The sequence below is a fragment of the Xyrauchen texanus genome, chromosome 12 (assembly GCF_025860055.1).
Source record: "Xyrauchen texanus isolate HMW12.3.18 chromosome 12, RBS_HiC_50CHRs, whole genome shotgun sequence".
Taxonomy (NCBI): Eukaryota; Metazoa; Chordata; class Actinopteri; order Cypriniformes; family Catostomidae; genus Xyrauchen; species Xyrauchen texanus.
This window is the reverse complement of record NC_068287.1, coordinates 7,871,355-7,893,803: the sequence shown is the minus strand read 5'-3', so window position 1 is coordinate 7,893,803 and position 22,449 is coordinate 7,871,355. Positions and strand designations below refer to the sequence as shown.

The window sequence follows — 22,449 nt, the reverse complement described above, 5'->3', positions numbered from 1 at the left end:
TGAAAACGCCCACTGATTGGGAAAAGCCCATTTTTGTTCTGCAGAGACATAAATCTTGCCTTAATTATCTTGCTCAACAGCCATGGTCATGTTTCACTTTAAATGAATAGAAAAGAGCAGCTTGGACATCCTTCTAGAAATAACTGTGTAGACAAAGTAATGCATTCAGGTTTGACATTACATGAGGGGAGTAAATGGTGCCAGAATTTTCATTTTTGGGTTAAGTATTCCTTTAAGTCACATTTTTAAATGTATAAAATATCACTGCATTAGATAACAAATGATCAAATGATGCTTGATCTTTTCTCTGAACTAACTTCAGTTTACTGAGCCATTTTGGTGATGACATTTAAGCAACTGGTGCCAAGGTGATTTTTAGTGAATAAGTCAAGTCAGTTTCCCTAAAGTTCTCAGAGATGTCCTAACAAAGTTTCCACATGTGTAGTTCAGCACATGAACTATGAACAAGTTCCACTAACCATAAAGTGTCCAAATACTTTTTATCTTCACTTTGAACAGAATATCTGGACCAATGACGTGACGTGCAATTTTGATGTCCAAACCCCTTTATGGAGTAAAAATAAGGAAAATGTTTATAAAACACATTGATTGAATATATATTAATATCTGTTTATCAAATGATATGAACATGTAATGAGGGTTTTAAAAAGTTTAAGAATTATTAGACATTACAGTCACACAATGTCATGACTGACATGCAAAATGCAAAAAGGCAACAAAAAGTGTTTAAAATCAAATCAAACCTAACCCACAGGCATTATTGTATGAGTGTTGCAAACAATATATTTAAATAGGTTAAGAAATATGACATCCAGTTGATTGTTATGCTTTGGAGCATTCTGTCCCAAAACAGGCAGTCAGCCAATGTCATCCGGGATAACTAGCAATCTGGAGCAATTTTATGGGGCATTTTATTTTAACACGTTATCAGACAGGATGTTACACAATCAGGAAGACCCTGAAGGACCCCCAAACAATGGTAAAAGGCTAGTAAGTCTCTCTAAAATGTGTTTAATTTACCCTTTTCACTTACTGGAACACTATGTAGTAAAATCCTGTGTCATTATTTATTCTATAAAAAAAAAATTATATGAATTTACATACTTGGATTTTGAAGGTTAAGGTTGCTGATTTCTATAGGTAGTCAAAACAACTGCCTGATTAACCCTCTGGGGTCGACAGACGCACCGGCACATCCTGCTGAATATTTTCGTCATTACAGCGGAAACAACACAAAATTCTCCGTCATTTTGCGGCATAAGCGTAAGACATCATTAGAGACTATAAAGGGTCTACTTTTATTTGTGTACACTCACAATAACAACAAAATCTTGTGCTTTTGTGAAAAAAAAAGGGTGAGCTTTCAGCAGTCTCTGTGTTTTCGAGCATATTTCTGAAACACGTCACAAAAATGAACTGAAACTTTGCGAATAATTATGACACAAACATGAAACATATGTCTAAAGAAAGCTTAAAATGTCTACTTTTAAATAAAACAATTCAAATTATAACAAATATTCTCCTCCAATGTAATCTGTATGAAACAAAGCGATGTACAGTTTTTACTGGCTCAGCTAATTATCTCTAATGTGATCACACCCACGGGCAGAGGGCGCTATTCATACGCTAATGTGCTGAGACGATACACATCCTGGATAGTGACGAAGAGTTACAATTTTCCTCAGAAGAAGAGCGCGACTCCGATGAACGTTTGTATTTTGAAGAGAGACTTGATCCAGCCGAGTATACAATTTTGGATGAGTAAGTCATTTAGTTTTCATTAGTTGACATGCTATTTTCTATGAACATGTACATATTTTACTAGTGGGACTGTTTCCAGACTTGCCAGCCAGGATTCAGAGTATTGACATTTGAAATATGACCTAATAAGCACGTTTTAGTTACATTTAAATGCGGCTAAAGCAGGTATTTAAATTGTAGGCTGTATGATATAAATATGATATGTAATATGACATAAAAATAATATGAATGTTTAGATTATATTTTAACTAGTGTTTATGCTGCCTCAATATCATCAACAAAGCTTGTGCTTGCAAATATCTGTTCGGGTTAAATGAGTAAAATGCACTTTAAATATGCCCATATTAGAAAATCAGCATCTTATAATGATTTCTGAAGGATCACGTGATGCAGAAGACTGCAGTAATGATGCTGAAAATTCAGCTTTGATCACAAATTGCATTTTACAATATATTCAAATAGAAAACCGTTCTTTTAAATTGTCAAAATAGTTCACAATATCAATATTTTTTACTGTATTTTGGATCAAATAAATGCAGTCTTGGTGAGCAGAATAGAATTTTAAACGGTATTGTAGGTCTAAAATTAAGTAAAGTCTTAATGTAAAGAAAATGTATAGTCACATTACTTCTTTTAACTTAAAACTTGATTTTGATCATTAAGTCTCCTCACATTCATTCTCTATTCCTCATTGATAGGCCCAGGGGAGGGGTCTTTGTATCCTCAGGTGTAAATGACCTCCATATTCATGATAGTTCACACCTCCTCGCATATTACCCATCAACACTAAAAGTGTCTTACAAAAGTTGTTTTGTATGAATAAGTGATCAGGATGGTTTTCACATCATTTTGTAGCAAAATCTCTAAGCTACAAGATCCAGTTCTCAAAAGACTTGTGGACAAATATTTAGTATGTGTTATATTGCCTTATTTCAATGACTTAAAAATGTCAAAAATCATGCATAAACGTTATTTTCTCAAAAATGCAAACATGTACACACATATTATTGTAGCACAGTTTGTGCTGAATACAGTGTTATCAGACTTTAGCATTAATGTGTTTTTAAGCAACTGAAAATTGCACAAATGTCAAGGCATTGACAGATCGAGTCAAAACTTCTCCAGGGCCCAAAACACCCTCAAACCCAAGAGGGTTAAGGTTCAAACTGAGTTTTGTCATACCAGATAACAATTTTGTCATATAGGATAAGTTATTTTCTGTTAGCCCATAATGTTTTCCATTATCCCGGATGACACATGTCTGACATTATATTCTTTTTATAGTTTTCAGCTTTTATTTGTGTAATTTCCATTCATGTTGTGATATTAACACATTATTATGAACAATGTTTAGTTAAATACTAACAAATTATATATTAATAATATTTCATTATTAAATTATAATTAAATGATTGTCCAACCTGTCATATTGGGGAATCCGCCCCTTTAAGAAAAGGTCATCAACTCTAGTGACATCATGATGCAGTTTTTTTCTCTCTTCAGTGGTGGGAAATTAGCTTGGTAGTAGCTTACATTCTTAGTGACAAATTTTCCATAGGTTACTTGCTTGCTCTGCCCAAGCTTAATATGTTAAACCTGTTGGCATAAAATATGCCAGAAGTGATTAGAATAAATTGTTTTGCAAAATATGTAAGTTTAACTATACCAAATTCTCTTCAACAACCAGACTAGCCAGTTAGCTAGTCCCAGTTTGTTGTGAGGTAATATGATAACTAAGCTCAAAATGTGGACATTTTGTGGACACACACACAAGGTCAAATTAGCCTATATTATTGCTGATTCATTGTTGGGTCACACTGTATAAGTATAGCGTCATTACACATTAATAAAGCCTTAATAAACATGAAAACTTTCCTTCTCTGTTAATAATGCATGTTATTAAGCACACAAAAGAGAATGCACCATAATCATAAAGTTCATTTGCCTAGATGCTTAATATTTATATCATTATTTATCATTAACAGTTAATATATATGTACAGTTTTCAAATTTTTGAGAGCAGCAAGGATTCTTCACAGCCTAGCCTAATTTATTTCCTTGAAAAAAAAAAGATTTTCAGTGTGACTCCCTTTGCATAACATAAAAATGATTTATGAACATCAATTATGTGTAAGTTGTGTAAAAATGACAATTCATGTGTAAACTCATAAGGTGTCATACCAAGTAACACTTTCAGTCAGGCGTGATAACGCTGATTTTTTCCCCTTAAAACACATAATTGTATTTTATGGAGTTGAGAAAACAATACTAGTATGATGCCAAGTACTGTAAAACATTTTTAGACATTTTGCAGCTTAAAACACATTACAGTGTTAAAATGTGGGTAAAGAAATGTAACAAATAGGGTCACGTTTATAGCAAACTTTGTGCAAGTTTTATTTTCCGAGCTCTAAATATTGGTTACTGCCTCACTTTATGTATTCATTAAGTATTATTGATTAAAAAAGTTTTAATATGATAATATTTAGAAAATTCATTAACATTAACCTGCGTGACATTTTTGACTGGGATCGTCACATGATTCTCAATTAAAACACTTAAAATACATTATTTGAAAATAAGATTTTAGTAATAAGGCAATAACATCCTCATAAAGGCAAAAACTACTTCGATGTGCAGTTTTAACCCATTTTAATTTTTGTTCAACTGAAAACCTGATTTGTCACTAGACCATCTATTGTTTTATGATTTAAAACCTAGCAAACTTATGTTTCTTTTGCTTGAAAATTGTGATGGAGCTTTCTTTTTAGAATAAAGACCATTTGCTTTAACACAATTTATCGAATATAATGGCATTCGTAGATTTTTAAGTATGGCCAGAGACTATTTAGCAGAGATGGGCCGCTTCTATAAATAAAAAATGGAAGAAATTGGAATGCCCAACGGTCACTGGATGTAGAAAGGAAGTCCCACAGTAAGAGCCAAACTCCTTTTAGATACTGTCATTCAACTTGAGACCACGCATGTGCATTAGCTATACAAGCTGTAACAATTTTGTATTTTAGCGTAATCTGAGGTAAAGAAGCACAATTTAGTATAATATTCTTGTCAGGTTTTACTGCTGATTTGAAATGTTCTTTGATCGTAATCTTGACCAACCGTTTTGGAGATTTCATTGTTCTGCCATTGAAGTAGATAAGAGCTGTACTTTTTTTTTACTGGAAAAAGCCTCCTGAGTGTGTTCCAAAGATGGCCACCAGTGGACTGACTTGCTAGAAAGACATTGGCATGGCTTAAGTGTTCAAATACTTTAGGTGCAACTGTAGACCAATTTGGTAAGGAACCAGTGACAGAAATTGACTGGAATCAGAAATCCCCCTGGATTTGACTTTGAGTGGCATTTTTATCATTATTAGGGCAAATCTTTTCTACTACACTACAAAACAAATGCCTAGATTAGCCTGGAATAAATTATAATTAAATATATCTAATTTTATAACATATTTAAAACAGGAATTCACAACAGAGCATTTTTACATTCATTCCACCACTTTTAAAAACTGGCATTTTTGCCCTGAGCCTTGGTTAATTTGTGACGCTGTTGGGAAATTAAGAAGCTGCAAGTCTAGTTTTGTGAAAGATTTATGATGTCTCTAAACAGCAATATCAACAAATACATTCAAGCACAACCCTGTGAAAAGCTGTGAATTAAAAGAAAAGCTGGACACATTTTCTAAATTACACACGGACACTGGTTGTGCATTCTGTTTCAGTATGGAGTCATTTTTCCTTTTCTATCAAAATTGGGTCACAGCTGTTGCGCCCAGCTGGGCTGAGTTAACGGAGATTGCTGTGAACACTTTTTCCACTTTTTTTTTGAGAGGGAAAGAGAGCACACAATGCGGATATCGTATTCCAAGCAACTATAACAAAATCCAACCTACTGCGTAACCTCCAGGCAACATATGAGTGAAAACCAGCAATACAAATCATCTAAAATCAAACTTGGTACAACATTACAAAAAAGTACCATTGTACTACAAGCCAAATCCTATAGTTTTGTAGAAATGTACCCGGACAATACCATGTTTTCAGACATGTTGTATTCTATAAAGTACCTTAGAGTCAGGCCTGGGTATTGATGATGTTTCAGTTATAATGTCCCTTTTACTTACATATGAAAGAAATTCTCTCCCAGCTAATACATATTATATAGTTTAATTGCTATTTACACATTCTAAAAATCGGTACCGTCTCTGAGGAAATCCTGCAGTTCTGTAAACAATATCTTTAAATTAGCGCATGTTAACAAGAGCGACTCGAACGGCTTTATCTCAACTGTGCTATGTGTGCTTACAATTAAATGTTTATTTTTTTGTTGTGTTTGATCAACAACTGGCTGTAAATAACAGAAAGATATTAAAAGAGACATTATTTAGTGACACGGAACAACTTTTACTCTCAACATGCAGTGAAAGGATCTCGCTGCTGAATACTCCACCTACATATACTACACAATTCATTCACCATGAGTGAAATCTAAACATTTACCAACCAGTTGCCAAATATTACAATTTTTAGTCGCATAGCACGAAATTTGGTTGCAAATGCAAGTGGTTTCCACTCATTGTAGTGGAGGGTTACACAGAGGAAAAAGATAGATCCATGTTTTTTGAGAATCGACATCGAAGAGACCGAAAAAAATAAAATTGAATGGAAAATCTATTTATTTTTTTGCCCAGCTTTACTTAGAGTACTATTTAAATATACTGTAAATTAAATCCTGTTAAATTTACAGTAAAAAACTGCCAGTTGTGTTTGCCAGAATTCACAGTAAAAAATATGGTAACCACATTTCAGGCTTTACGGGATGAAATTTTGATGCCTGTATATGTTACGGTGCATTACCGTTGTTTATATAATTAAATAATAAACTTGATATATTAACATTCTGAAACTGTAAAAATCTGCTTTTCACTTTATAAGTTATTGTTAATCACTAATAAGTTACAGGAGCACATGATGACATAAAGCTGGAGCAATAACCTATAAACATGTAGAGACAGAGCTCACGGTCACTCACACAAACACTAAACACCATCAGAGTAACACAGGTGAAATTAAAATAATTCAATAAACATTTACTAAACTACATATTAACCATAGCACACAACACCCCAATGAGCATAACCGATATTAAAAATAAAAAGAAACATAGCTATTCCCATAAAATATAATGAAATATGATGTGTCATGCAGGGAATTGTGGGAATGCAGATTATTGTTTATTTACTGTAATTTAAAAAATGTATTTACTTTAAAAAGCACATGTACTCTCTTGTTAAACATTATATCATTTTACACTGTTAATTATACAGAAAACCATACTTTTTACTTAAAAAAATATACATTTTACACAATTTTACGGTAAAACTACAAGTATTGTGTTTTTAAATATATTTAAAAATGTTACCATATATTTTGTGGTAACTACCCATTAACCAAATAACATTTTATTTACTGTAGCATTTTTTTGAGATTTTAAGTTATGTACTCTTTCAGTACCATGGTATATATCAAAGTACACTTTGGAAGAAATGCTTTGAATTTACATGATTGTATCATGTAAATCGGTTCCACGTGAATCAATTAAGTTACATCAATATTTAAATGACCCAATTAACCAGTCTCAAAGTGATTTTATGTGTCCCTAAAATGATTCCTTTCCTCAGTTTTACATAATACTTTTGTCACATTACTGATTTATTTTGTAAGGTTATGCCAGTTATGTAACTTTTACCCAGCAATAGCATACAGTAGCATGCTAAATGCTAAGTAGTAATAGCTCCTTGATTAAAGCAACATACAGCATGTTGTTTGTGTACCATCCTCAACATAAGCAAAAGTCTTCTCCGTTTCTCATCTTGCTCAAAATAAAATGTATTCAACATTTTTACTCTTAAGTGTCAAGTCCCATGCAAAGCCCATGTTACTGAACATACACGATTGGTTCATATTCACCCTACACATAGTGTAATCTAGTAGAGTGCATGTTTTAGAGAATTATATTGAAAGCAAAAACAAGTTTAGAAGAGAAACACAATTTTGTTGTGTAGATCACAAGTAACATGATTTAGAAAATCAGAAACCTGCATTTTCCATTTTTTCAGTGTTCTGTCATTTTGTTTTTTGATGATAGTGCTAGTTAACCTTTGGAGATGTCTGTTTACAGCAATTTAACAATTCCCCTTTTTAATTATTAAAAATGGTAATAAAAAAAACTACACATAGCTGACACTCTAAACAGATCCACAATAACAATTTTGGTGAGGAATAAAATGACTTAATGTCACATTGAAGTCAGCTAAGCTAGCTAGTCGCATAACAGTCACCTCAAAGCAAAATGTCTGTAGTATATATTTATACATTGACTGCCATAGTTTTCTGTAGAAACATTCACCTCAAAACAAAATATGCTTTTAAAAATCTAGATTTTTAAAATCAGCACAAAAAAAAAAAGGAAGTAAAAAAAATACATCATAAATCTCTACGCTTTGGTCTCTGAGGGCTAATACCAAAATTACTGTAGTAACTATGGAATATTTGCAGAAACGTTTGGTGGTAAGATTTTAAAACTTTGACTCAAATATATTCATATTTGAACTATTAAAATATAATACAAACGGAATATGACATTATTATTGATTTTTTTCGGGAATTTAATTTCCATGAAATGTATTAGGGCTACACACACAAGCCCCCCTCCCCCTCTTTCCACACACATCTGCAGGAGACTGACACACTTCACACCATAACACAGTCTTAACAAACCAACGTCTAATTAACATCCAGCACACCAAACAAGGCAGCACAGCCTCTGTAAAATATATAAACACTCTATATTTGGATTCCGGGTCAGTTAATAATAGATGTCCCGTCTGAGAACGAGTGTGTGGACGTGCCTCAAACCCTAGCGATCCGACTAGCCAGCCAGCATTATTGGACACCACAGGCACATTCCGTACGTACGATTCGAATCTTCAATTCAACTGTTCGATTCGTTTGTTTAGAACGTGGGGATCGAACGTTCCGTTGGCGCCTCCGATGCCAACTAATGCTGTCTAAGAAGGCAGCTCACTAGGTTTTGCAACACAACCACTATGCCTGTCCATCAAAAAAAAAAAAAAAAAAAAAAGAACATCAACAACTGCGTGTGTGCCGTCACATCAACGCGAACGCATACAATATCAGCCAAAGCATGCACTGATACACGCAATACCATTCCGGTTCAGTCAGTGCAGTAGATAATCATCAAGTGATCACTAATAAATGAGGGGAGAATTAAAACATCTACATCTGGACTGCGATGATCGTTGCTCTCATGGCCTTGAGTTCCAGCCGCCCCCGGACACATATGTTAATTCTCCCTCAACATTTACACATAATGTGTAATGGAAAAACACACATTTACACCCAGATCTGATGAATCTATCTGTGTGTGTGTGTGGTGTTAACGCAGATTTGTTGCGAATATCGCAGTTGTACGCGACATTTTTAGCTGCTAGTGTGTGTAGCGCAGCTGCGATCGGGCCTTTGCATCTTCACATTAATCGTGCAAACGAGCGCAGCGATAATTCGCGTTCTGATGCGCAGAATACGTGAGCTGACAGCCGTATCTTAACGGAGGGATCGAGATGAGAGAGAGGAGAGCAATGTGACAGCCGCACGACAGGAAAGTGTAAGAGGAAGTATACACTTACCTAGCTGTACTTTCTACGCCATCTTGGATCCACTTGTCAGGCTGTAGCAGTGCATTGTGGGAAAAAGGTTCTGCGTACGGCTTCCTGCTACACACACACACACTCACACTCACACTACACACGCGCACGAGTGCTGAGTACATGTATTACTGCACGAGTCTCATATTATACAGTACAAGTTACTGGACAATATGTACTCGAGGAAGTGTATTTTATATAATGTAATATATTCATGTCATAATTTTAAAATACATTTTTAAATATGTAAGTAATCTTAAAACATATTACATATATTTTGAATATAAATATATTTTAAATATAATTAAATAAAAAAAATATTTATTTCTATTTCTCTAGTGTTATGTTATTTATGATGCTGCAACACTTCCCGCCAATTTCTCAGAGATAAAAAGATTCCCTTTTACTAAAACAAACAGACAGACAGGCAAACAGGTAGATATATATTAAGAAAATGATAAAAATTGACATCCCAATCAGAATATGAATACAAATAATTCAATCGTTTATAGAACCCATCGCACTCTATGGATATGAAATCTAGGATCCACTCACAAAGACAGACACCCAAAAGAGACCATACAGGCAGAATTCTGCAAAAATATACTGTGAGTACAACAAAAAACAACTACTAATCCATGCAGAGCATAATTAGGACTGTACCCACTAATAATTCAAATAAAATAAAAAATAGACATTAAATAATAGTGAATTTTATGCCTAAAAATAGTGATACACAAACCCTTCACCACAAAGCCCTAAGATACAAAGAGCTGACCTCAGAAAGAAAACCCCTTAGCCAGCTGATCTTAGTGCTGACTTTATCTACAATCTAAACAATCTAAAACATGTCCAGCCAAACCCCAGAACAAACCCCAGCTAGACCAAATCAAATGATTAAAACACACACACAAAATGTATATAAAGCATTGAACAGAAGCAACAGCTCAACAATGTAAATTGGAAAGCTATCTGTCCCTAAACAGAATATAAAGAGGTAGAATACCTGAGCACAGTCACTGACCCAAAATTAAGAAAACTCCTGACCATGTACAGACTCAGCAAACATAACCTTGCCATAGAGATGGGTAGACACAGACAGACCTGGTTACCAAAAGAAGACAGGCTGTGCTGTTCTGAAACAGAACAGCACTTTTTAACAACATGATCTACAGTAGTTATGCACAAATTAGGGGAAAAAAAATTCCCATTTCACAACTCATCACAAAGACTGTAATTGGATACAATACAATGGCAAACTTTCCTACCTACTTGGAGAAACCCCAGTAATCTCAAACCTGGCTGCAAGATACAGTATGTCAAGTCCTGCCACGACAAAAGGACAACCACTGGAACAGACAATAAATGAAACACTGTACAACATGCATAAATGTAAAACATAGCACAAACTGCTTTTATTTACACATTTTACTATTCATTTATTTTATTGTATTTTTACTTCATTTTCTTTAACTGCATGTATACTGTATGTGTGTAAATTTGTACAGTATGTATATTTAATGTTACTATGTTTAGGCAGTGTAAAGCTTTTCTTTTACCATGCCAATAAAGCTAGTTGAAACTTGAATCTAGATAGACAGACAGACAGATAGACAGACAGACAGACAGACAGACAGATAGATAGATAGATAGATAGATAGATAGATAGATAGATAGATAGATAGATAGATAGATAGATAGATAGATAGATAGAGAAAATGATACCAATCTGAGTGTCCCTGGTGACTCATTACGTAAATATTTGTGTTTATGGTTATTGTTGGTATTAAAGAATGTTTAAAATTAGGCCTATGCTTAATGATGCTGTGTGTGATGACAAAGACTCACATATTTCACAGTTGACCCCGAATTGTCTCTATTATTTATTGCTAGGACTATTTTAAAGAGAGAAAAAAGTACAAAATCAAAATCACACATTGACTATTAAACTGGAAACATTTAACACTTTCTTTGGGCACAATACAATATGCATAATGATCACACAAGAATGTGACTTTAATTGGAACTTTTTGACTCTGCTTATGTTTGGTATAAAACAGTATTACAGTCTGTTAAGGAATACAACTCAACCTTACAATATACATTGTTTTTCAGTTTTTTTATTTGATTTTTCATTCAAAACTTCTAAAAAATAAATAAATAAATAAATAATAATATAATCATAAATAAAATTCTTCTACGCTGGCCTGGCTTCATTGTAGCAGCAGGTTATGTATCAGTCACCAGCACCGCCTATCGGTTCACGGCGGTATTACACGATGAAAACATTGCGAAGCGCTGCGCCACACCGCCACAGCGTGTCTTTCTCCTTTCAAACTTACCATCCCGCGTCAGTGCAGCGGAATAAATGTCAACTGGTCAATGTCTCTGAACTCAGTAGAGGAGAAGAACAAAGCCACTGACTCAAGGTGCACCGTGTTTACTTTGAGGTTATAGATAAACCATCGCCATTCCATATATATGCGGAGCGGAGCGGGACGGGATAGGTGAGCGGAGTGCAGGACTTCATTAGAAACAGGCTTTGGATTCATTTAAAAGTTTAAACGATTTTAAACATTGGGACGCTGCGATAATCGTCTCTTCCGCTGGATTAAGGTTGCGTTTCTGGCGCGTGTCCTTTTGCGTAAAAACGCACGCACGAGCATCGGCAGATTTCAAGAGTGAATTGATTGATAACATATCACAACCTGTGCGTCTTTCTGCGAGTGTTCACTTTCACACTCGAAAACCAACGGTCAAGAGTGTTTCTACAAATGTGAAACCATGAAAACTCGTGATTGCATCCGTCTCCAAATGGCTAAATGCATTTAGACGATCACTGGCACTTCATCGAGTGTGGGAATCATCAAGAGAGGACAATGTTGATGAAGGAATACAGGATATGTATGCCACTCACTGTGGAAGAGGTTAGTTCATAATTACTAGAATAATTGCACGGTGAAATGATAAAAGATTATTATTAAATATAATCAATAACTGTCGATGATGCATGTCAGAGTGGCATATTTACATCAAGGCCTTTCGTTGCCTTTTATTTGTCTCTAGATGTTCATTTTGCTCTGTCTTACGCATTAACTTGTACTTTTAATTTTCATCTTTGTAACTTTTGCCATCTTTCCCAGAGATATAATATAAAAAATAGACCATTGTTAAATCCACTTGGTGGTGCTGTGGAACTGTTCCCATTCCCATCAATGTTGATGCTGTTGTATATAATGTTGTTTGAAGTTGTTTAGAGGTACTTTTTAATTGCAAAAAGTGGGTGTTGATTACTTGATAAACTGTTTATTACTGTCATTGGATGATGATCTATTTTATAACCAATCAAACACAAAATTCACCTTTTTTATGCTTTTATTTTGAATTTAGAAACAGTACAGGGGATTTACGACACATATCCAGCCTTATACAATATAAAATAAACAAGTGAATAAAAATAAGGCACATAAATAAAGTTACGATATAAAACTATATATTTGTTTATTTTTTCTCGATAAAAGAGATATCTTGATCGCTTTCTTGTTTGAAGTAGAACACAGGGAGTCATCAAATAATTTTAAATAAATACAAAAAAGCCTAAAGTTGGGTTTTGAATCAGTAACTTGGCATTTGTGTACATGCATTTGTCCCCAAAGGATTAACACTTAACATATCATCCGTCACAACAACACTTGTGTCATGTGCCTTGCCTCTGTGTCATTCAAAAGTTTGTTGTCTGATCATGTTATGAAATATATGAAATAGTATTTGGACTGTATTACATTGGTTTGTGTAGATCCACAGTAGCTACATTCTTGTGCGACCTCTAATCTTACTATAATAACATATATATATATATATATATATATATATATATATAAGTGCATCTCAATCAGCTCGCCAGTTCAGTAGTCAGGGCACTGATCACGGAGTCTGCCATTTTTAGGTCTGAATCGCAAAATTGTTCCTGTACACTGAAACGTTCACTGCCTAAAAAATCCCCGAATGCCCCGTAAAAACCAGGGAGCATTGTTGCCCACTATGTTTATCGGCATGTCTTCTGAAGTCCTTCAAATTGTTAGAAGACGAGAACAAGTGTAAAACTATGAAGTCAAAGCTTAATACTCTCTTTAAAACACATGTTGTTTGTAATGTCTTTCATCCATAATGACCATGATATCCAAATAATCTTTTGAATATTAGAGACTAAGACTGATGTTTATAATAAACTCTTTTATATATGTATTTATTTACGTAATTTATCTTAAGAATAACTCAATTTTATCAGCAAAATAGTCAGATATATACAAATATATAAGTAGTTTGAGGATGTAGAGAGGCAGACTCGATTGTGTCATTCACACAGAAGTGAGTGCTCGTGGCTGGACTTTGTTTGACGGGCTTTATTGGCTGCAGGTTCTCTGATTGGTTGATCTCTCTTCAGGATTATGGGTAGTGTAGTTGTTCAATACGAATTCAGCTATTAAACACATTTAAACAATGAAGTTAAAATAATGTGGAATGATGGCTTCAACAGAAGCATTTACCATCGATAAACAACTTTGGAGTTCACTGTAAGTCTGTCTTTTAAAGGTTTATAATTTATCGTTGAAAATCAATTTGTCTATGGAAAAAATGAATGGTATGTTTACCTCCGGATCCAGACTGTTGAGCTCTATACCAGCTGTGTTCTAATGTGCGAGATCGAAAAACAATCGCCATTGGTGAAAGTCAGGATGTGTGCTTTCATATGCAGTTTCGTCAGATATCATCTTATTGAATACATCTTTAGAGCGTGTGCCAGTGTATTTTGCGCCACTTTTCACCCTTTCTGGTGATGATATGAGCTTGCTGTCGCTGACTGCACACAACAACAAACACAGAGCAAGCCATGATGTCCGAATCATAAACAAATGACTCTTTTGAACCAGATCTTTATAATGAATCACCGGACAAGAGCTTGTTGGAACTCAGGAGCTCAGGTTAATGGTTTGAGTCACTTTCTCAGCGAATCAGCTATCAGTGAGTTCACTGGGAGCACAGACATTTCAAAATAGTAGTCCCATGTGTATTTCGGGCTTGTTTATAATTAAAAGTCCCGTGTTACGTACCAAATCTTTTTTTTTCCCTCCTGGTAATTATTGATTGGAATTGGAGTAGCCCAATAAACTGTATCTGGGGGGCCTGGGTAGCTCAGCAAGTAAAGACGCTGATTACCACCCCTGGATTACACATTTATATTTCCAAGATGAAACCTGGACAGCACTCTGCAAATTAAACATGCAAATGAGGTCATGTAACAACAATGTACAGTATCATTCTTTGGTTTGAAACGCATATCGTTGTATAATGTGTTCTGTCCCTCATAAAATAAAAACTGTGTATACTGCATATCGTTCAGCAATTAGTAAGCTAGTATTCCATTCTGAGCATATCAGTCCGTGCTTCTTTAAGTAAAACACCAAAGTGGCTGCTGCTGACTTCCTGTCATGTGGCTTTGTGCTTTCTCTGCCCATCTGTTGACTGACACCACAGATGCCTTCTGTGTTCAAGGAAGCTGCCTGTCAAAATGCATTATCATAACAGTACTGTATCTTTGGGATATGGAGAAAGAGTTAAAGAAATTGTTTACACAATACCAAATAAAAATATAGCTGCAAGCAGCGATGGCGGGCCCAAGCCGATGGCACCGCCACCCCCGTGCCTTTAGGGTTGCTGTGCACGATGGGCAATAACGTAACCTCGCTTTGGCTGTCGAGAAGATGTGTGCTGTAGAGCTTGCATCAGTGTGGGCTCTGCAAAAGTGCGCATGGAGGGCACATATCAACCACAAAGTATGTGTGAGCACCCTTCTGATACCTAAAATGAAAAATGAGACACCCTACGGTCTCATGGAGTTAATGGACACACAAAATAAGTACACAAGACTGAAAATTCATATGAAGTGTGCCATTTGGGACAGGGCCTATGACCGTGAACCACAATAGTCACATCTATGAGGTAATTCAAATGTAGAATAATTTTTAATGTCATAGGTCAATATCTTTTGCAGCACTTAAACGTGTTAATCCAGAAGGCCAGTATTTATCTGGAGGTCTCTGTACAGGTTTATTAATGTAATTATAATTTACGCACTGCTGAAGTTTCATCGAGATCAGTTAATGTATGCAGAAGTTATAACACACTTCCTTGCTTTTATGCACCCTTTATGTGCTTTTTGGAGCTTCAAAGTTCATTTGCAATGTGTTCCACATTCAAACCAAAATATCTGACTTTCTGTTGGTCTGAGCTAATGACTGTAAATTGGAAAGTTGTCCGGCTCCCTCCCCCTCCCCTCCCCTCCACACACACACACACACACACACACACACACAGGCAGGGGCACTCTGTCTGTCAGAGAGAGACATGGAGAGAAAAATTCCAAGAAATCCACATTCAAACCACAATATCTGACTTTCTGTTTGTCGGAGCTAATGACTGTAAATTAGAAAGTTGCTCGGCTCGACGAGAACAATATACACGCTGAGTTTTTTAACTGTAGATAGAACTAACTAAGTTATAACACACTTTATGTGTCCTTTTTTAGTCCTAAATCAATTTCCTCGCCACGGCCAAACCGTTCGAGATATCAAAAATCCGTCCGGAATGTAGCATCCTCAATGTCTTGACTTCATGCCGACCGAGTTTGGTGGCGTTTGGATTAATTCTCTAGGAGGAATATATATAATTCCAGAGCATGTGTTTCCAAACAACCCATAATAGCCGACTTCCTGTTGGGCTGGTGTAAAACTTAGAGCACGAAAGTTGTTCGGCCCGATGAGATCTACAAGTGTACCGAGTTTCATATTATTACATGCAAGCATGTTTGATATATGGACCAAGTTTTCGGACCCCGTTCCAGGGGGCGCTGTCGAGCCCCCCTACCACGCCCCAGTACCAGATTCAGCCCAGCCCTAATGGCCGCGGGTTCTGACCCGTGTGCAAAGTTTCAAGAGTTTTCGAGCACGTTAAGAGCCCCAAAAGTGCCCCAATAGTCGTAAGAAAAATAATAATATTAATCCTAACGAAATTAATAGGGCCTTGCCTTTTCAAGGCTTGGGCCCTAATAAATAAAATAGCATTCATTTCTACTTTTGGTTTCAACAGAAAAACCTCCACCAGTATACAGGTTTGGAACGACATTTAGTAAATAATCACAGAATTTTCATTTTTGGGTGAACTATTCCTTTTACATTTGTGTATTGTGTTTGTGTAAATCCATGGTTCATTAATTTCAATAGCCTCTGTTTGCATAAGGTAAAAGGGGTAAGCTAAACCCAAAATGAGTGTGTCGCTGTGATTTTTAATGGACTTTCCGTTAGTGGGAGGCATAAAATATCATTATAAAACAATTACCATATTTATAATGTGCTTGTGTAAATGGGTGAGTGATTTAATAAGAGGAAAACGGCATCAGCAAACTTTATGGGTGATTGGCTTACCTAGCAACAGCTGGGACTGTTAGTTTAAATCTATTTGTTCAATAAAAGGACTTGTGAGAGGTTACTGAGCTGATAGCATGATTATAGGTCAAGCTATTGCAAATGTCTTTAAATGACTGTTATAATCACAACCTTGTGTTAGTTAATAGGTGACTTTTATGAAGGACATTTTCCTGGCTCTTGGAAACAAGTGTGGCTGTTGCTTTATATATGTTGTATATGGCTGTGTTACCCTCTCCCTATGCATGTGATTGTAAAGGTCATACATTTATATACAGAAAGGTGCTTGAGTTCCCCCTTCACAAGCCTCTGAGCCTCTGCTTAATTAATTGTAGATAATAAGTGTTGGAGGGATGCCGGAAAAAATGAGTGATGGAAGCAGCCATTTATATAGCTAGTAAATCTTTGAAGAGGTGATTTGCAAGATTAAATGAACGTGCTTATCCTGATCGTTCATGTGGGGGATGTTCACAAGACCTGTAGAGAAAATGTCCAAGGCCAGTTTTACTAAAATCAAGAGAAACAAATATTAAATTATAGAGTTTTAGATTGTGACATTTTCACAACAGTTATGCACATTTTATCCCCTTTATGGCGTGGTCACACAAACCTTCGTACAGCGAAATTTACATGATCGTGGATTTCACGCGATTGATTTCCGGTGGCGGATTTCGTGTGGAGTTCAAGTTTGGTGAACTTTGACAGGTGAATTTGCCGCTTTGACAAACCATGTTGCTTGGTTTGGCAGTGACCTCTGTGTGGGCGGTGCTTCGTACTTTGCTACTCTGAATATTCCTAATGCAGAAGAATATTATTTTAGCGGTGAGGTACTTTTTAGGCCGTTTAAACTGTCAGGAGATTGCTGCTTGCGTGGATCCACATTAGCACGTGAGTGCTACTTCAAAGTAAAAGTGCTTCATGTGTGCTATTAGTAAATGTCTTGTTCATTATGCACTGTATGTGCAGTTGGTTTGATTCTGTAATTTTTGAGAAAATGCGATTGCTAACGTGGACATGCCATACATGGTTGCTGGACTACTGTGTGTACTGTTATTTCCTTCTTCCTAATATATGAACAATTTCTTAATGGGCAAATAAAAACATTTTGATGACTAAACAGAAATGCTGCCTTCTATTTAAAATACAATCTTATTTTTTTAGATTCATTTTTACAAATTTAAGTTTAGTGTGAAAGAGTAAATATAGTACTAAATAAGAGTTCATTCATTTTATGTTATTATTAATTTTACAGCAATTTTATGTAATTTACTATATTACATTTTGTGATATATCTTCATTGTATCGGCCACCCTGTTCTCTGGATATCTTATATCAAGCATAAAAAAAAACCATATTGGTCGATCATTCACTGTTATAGTTGAGTTGCAATAGAAATACAGAAACATATTTATTATTTGAGAAATTGAGCCTCGATTAAATGCAGCTCAGAAGCTCATAAGTGAAAGAAAAAACCTTTTCTGTTATTTAGTTGGATTTTGTCAGCTGATGCTCAAGGTGCTCTTGATAATGGTTTGTATTATCTTTCACAAGATACTCTGAACAGATACATCTTTGTTTATGGAGGGCACACAGTAGCTTCAGGATTCGCTTGACCTTAAATTCGTTTTTTGTTTTCATGTTTCTGCTTGAAATCTTGTGCTCCTCTCAAGGCAAGCAGCATTAGTATGTTTTTTTTTTTATCCTGTTATCCCTAAAAGCCACCGTGAAATTATTGTTCCACGATGTGAGTTTGATATGAAAAAAAGAGCCATTTACTCTGAATTGGCACAAAGTGTTTTCTGTTCTGAGGCACATTAACCTCTGAGTGCACTTACTAGAGAAAGCTCTGCCGGAGCTTTTAGCAGATAGGAATGCATACAATGTTTTTAAGGTCATGGAAGGAGCCTTGACAGTTTGAAGTTAAGCTGTAATACTGTAAATTTGCCAACAGTAGGTCAAAAGTTCTTCTGATGAAATCTGTCTTTGCTCACCAAAATTCAAATCACTGCCCCCAGTGGATAAAGCTGGAAGTGTTGTTGAACGTGTGTGCACACTCCAGTTTACCAGTGAAATGTCAACAGAGTGGTGCTAATATGCCCATTAACCAAACCTCAGTCCTAAACCTAAATGTCAGTGTAAAAGTAATAGTAAGTAGAGTAATCGAGTAAATAGAGTAAAATATACATTTTTAGAGCGAAAATGCAAACTCTGAATCGCACTTGCATTGTTTTTACGTGCACACAATAACGTTGTGAACCAGTGTCTAGAGGGAAATGTGTTCACATTGGAATTGATGGAAAAATGTCTGATGGTGGTTGCCAGTTCTGGTAATTCAGCAGTATGGGGTTGATTTCAGTGTACATAAACTTTCAAAAGCAACATGTCATTTCCACATGTGATCATGTTTGTCAGGATAAAAGAGGCAGCCCAGCAATGTGTCTTTATTCCTTGAGTACTCTTCTGGGATGTAGCCTACTTTAGATCTGGGTTTGGCAAAGGAGAGATGCGGAGGTGGATATAATTCAGTGGTAAGGGGGCTCATCATCACACACTGCCAGCAGTCCATTTCTACACCATTTTTTGTACATGTATTTTTGGCCAAGTGCTTCAGTTGTCCGTCTGGATGTTAGGCTTCAGTATGGAAGCTAAAGCAATGATGACTGGAGAGGGTGAGTGGTTCCTCTTTTAATCTTGCAGTGAAATAGGAAACAATTGGTCGAATTTTCTTTAGCTAAAATCAGTTTATACTTCCTGAAATGTTAGACATTACACACAGTGGCCAAAGTGGTAAGTGTCGTGGGCATTTGTGAGCTCCATTTTTCTGGTCAAATGTCCACGGAGAGGCACCAAAAGCAAATTGTTTTCAGCTGTGCATGCTGTAATACCTTGAAGAGGAACATTTTATAAAGTATACCCAAAACCTAAATCTAATCATCAGTGGAGTAAAAATTTTATGTTAGAGGTAAGAAATTCAACCTTTAAATTGCGCTCATCGCTGATTATGCAAACACGATTATTTCCTGGTGGTAACACGAGAATCGAACCCGGATCTCCCATGCTATTGATAACATGGACTTCCGGTCAGTCGACAAGGGAAGTTAAACATGAAGTCGAATTGGAGATGGTGCTTGTCAGAGAGTTGGCATGATGGGTCCGGTCCTAGGGTACTGGAACTCTCTGAAACAACATGCCCACTTCTCATGTGATCATGTTGTTACCCCATAATTGCCTTGTAAGTACAAGATTGCTTATGCAACCATTTTTAAGAATGGTTCTCAGCTATTATAATTCGATAAGACAAGCATATGTATATGTTTTGGATGCTGTTCCCCTGCATGGAAAGCTTTTACTGTTGTTCCTCATTAAACCTTTAAACCTGCAAGACTTTCGATGTCAGTCAGCCTCATTTGGAGGACCATGCTAGTTAACCAGCTAAACCAGTATTGGAAATTCATGGTCTTTTCAGCAAGGTGGTATTTTCAGATGTCCAGCTTAAGTAATGTTTTCACAAGTGATCTTCAATTGCAACCCAGTCCCATGACAAATCGTTCTAATAGTATGAGATGGCAAAATCGTATGAGTTGGCTCGTTAAAAAACTTGCTTTTACTCCTAGGTGAAAAATGAACGAACCTACAATGTTATTATGATTTTTAACTAAGTTTAAACCTTAATCAAAACCTAACCATGAAGTTCCGCTTGGCCAAACCCTAAACATAACCATCATTTTTAAAAGGAAAAAAAAATGGTTGTGTACCACAAATGAAAGGGAAACGTTGGGGGTGTTGTATGAGCATTCTAAAGGTTGTTTAGTTAGTTTAAGCCCTAACCCAAACCCCAAACCTAAATTTGATCATAATGTGTAACCCCTATCCTAAACCCTAAACCTAAATATAGTGTTTTATAGGAGGCTGGCTTGGTGATAGCTGTATTGTATCAATTTGAAATTTCATTGGTTGGTCTGTTGTACCTTTTTGTACGTGCCAATTTGTGCAATACCTTATGATTGCACCATCTCGTACGAATTATGAGTTTGCATGAGACTGTTGTCATATGGAACAACATTTCATGTCCTGTCCTCTAAAATCTAGTGAATTGAGACATCTGTCAAATGTAAAACCCTAAAAGGACTGTAAAAATGGTGATTTAAACTTTTCAGCTCAAATAGTACATGAGTTTTAACAGAAGAATGAATGTAAGTGCTTTTATAAAATTATAAGCTTCACATTTTTGCCTTTATCCCCCCAAAATTGGCCCCATTCACTTCCATTGTAGGTGTCACGTCAAGTCAAAATAAATATTTGTAATTATTTAGAATCAACATTATGCCACAAATGCTTTCGATTGAGTTTAGCATGTATTGAACCTGGAATATTCCTTTGTTTTACATGTAACCAAAACAAGCTATGCTGTAAACTGCTTAAATAAGCCGGATTCAGTTGGATTTACTGAATAGATTGTGTGTTTTGTGTAACTGTCATTGCATGTGGAACTTGCATCAAGCCCAAAAGATGTCTTCTGAATAGTTATGGTCAATAGGGTGGACGCAAGGTGAATAATTCACTCCATTATTTTATATTGCTACATAAATACCTATTTTGCAAAAGATCGTCTTGAAAAACAGGTTTACAGTGCTGTTAATATGGGCACCAAAATGAATATGCACTACTCATTCCCCACAGATGATATTTGTAAGCTGTTAGAAATGTAATGGCACACCTCTCCTAAACAAGCCACATGATTTGAGTTTTCATTCATGCCCGTAGCACAAACTGTAGTGTAAAGCAAAGAAATTTGTTAAATCGCTAATTCTAAGTTTGAGCAATAATAGTGATGCTTTACTTTTTCTCGCAACTGTAATCTGTTGTCTTGCCAACGAATACATTTTTATTTGTAAATCGGATATAAAATCTTGGTCACACATATGTTCGAACAGTGAAATACCACAGTTGGATGTTGAGCGCTTGTGAAATAAGCAGTATTGCTCATATGCAGGAGCCTCTTTTTATTCTCTGTGAGAGGGAAGTTAAAAAGAAACTCACTGCTAAAATAATGATCTTGTCCATTGTGAATATTCAGTGTAGCTGTGTACGAAGCACCACCCCCATAGAGGTCAAAAGTAAACCAAGACACTTCCTATTTGTCAACACGATGCGATTTCAACGGTCAAAGGTCGCCAAAATGCGAAATCCGGAAGGGGAAATTGCACAAAATTTACAATCATGCAGATTGAGATTGCGATTAATGTATTTCGCCCTGCAGAATTTCACAGTGTGTGACCTTGCCTTTAGTGAGAGCACCATGGCTTGATGTGTCATGAGCACATATGCCAACTACTGCACCACAGCTCTGAAAAACTGATTTGACCTTTTCAACAGCAAGTGGGTTTGGCGAAATTGCACGCACATAGCGCTAATGGGCTGGGTAAAGTGCACATTTATAAGAAGTT

At 35.9% G+C, this 22,449-nt stretch overlaps 2 protein-coding genes across 3 annotated transcripts in view; one reads left to right on the top strand and one right to left on the bottom strand.

Annotated features, from left to right (window-relative positions):
* The window catches only part of helz (helicase with zinc finger), a 74,125-nt gene extending 64,534 nt beyond the window's left edge, over window positions 1-9,591 (bottom strand). Inside the window, exons 1-3 of one of the 2 annotated variants that reach the window (XM_052139030.1) lie at window positions 9,504-9,522; window positions 3,204-3,378; window positions 480-565 (exon numbers count right to left, since the gene is read on the bottom strand). In XM_052139030.1, the coding sequence (XP_051994990.1) occupies window positions 480-482 (3 nt within the window). In that variant the 5' untranslated portion in view covers window positions 483-565; window positions 3,204-3,378; window positions 9,504-9,522. Of the gene's footprint in view, window positions 1-479; window positions 566-3,203; window positions 3,379-9,503 lie in introns of both variants that reach the window. The other variant, XM_052139031.1, reaches the window with a different exon arrangement.
* A 2,234-nt stretch (window positions 9,592-11,825) lies between these two features.
* The window catches only part of LOC127652728 (cytoplasmic phosphatidylinositol transfer protein 1-like), a 109,552-nt gene continuing 98,928 nt past the window's right edge, over window positions 11,826-22,449 (top strand). Inside the window, exon 1 of the mRNA XM_052139059.1 lies at window positions 11,826-12,448. Within this exon, the coding sequence (XP_051995019.1) occupies window positions 12,344-12,448 (105 nt within the window). The 5' untranslated portion in view covers window positions 11,826-12,343. The remainder of the gene's footprint in view (window positions 12,449-22,449) is intronic.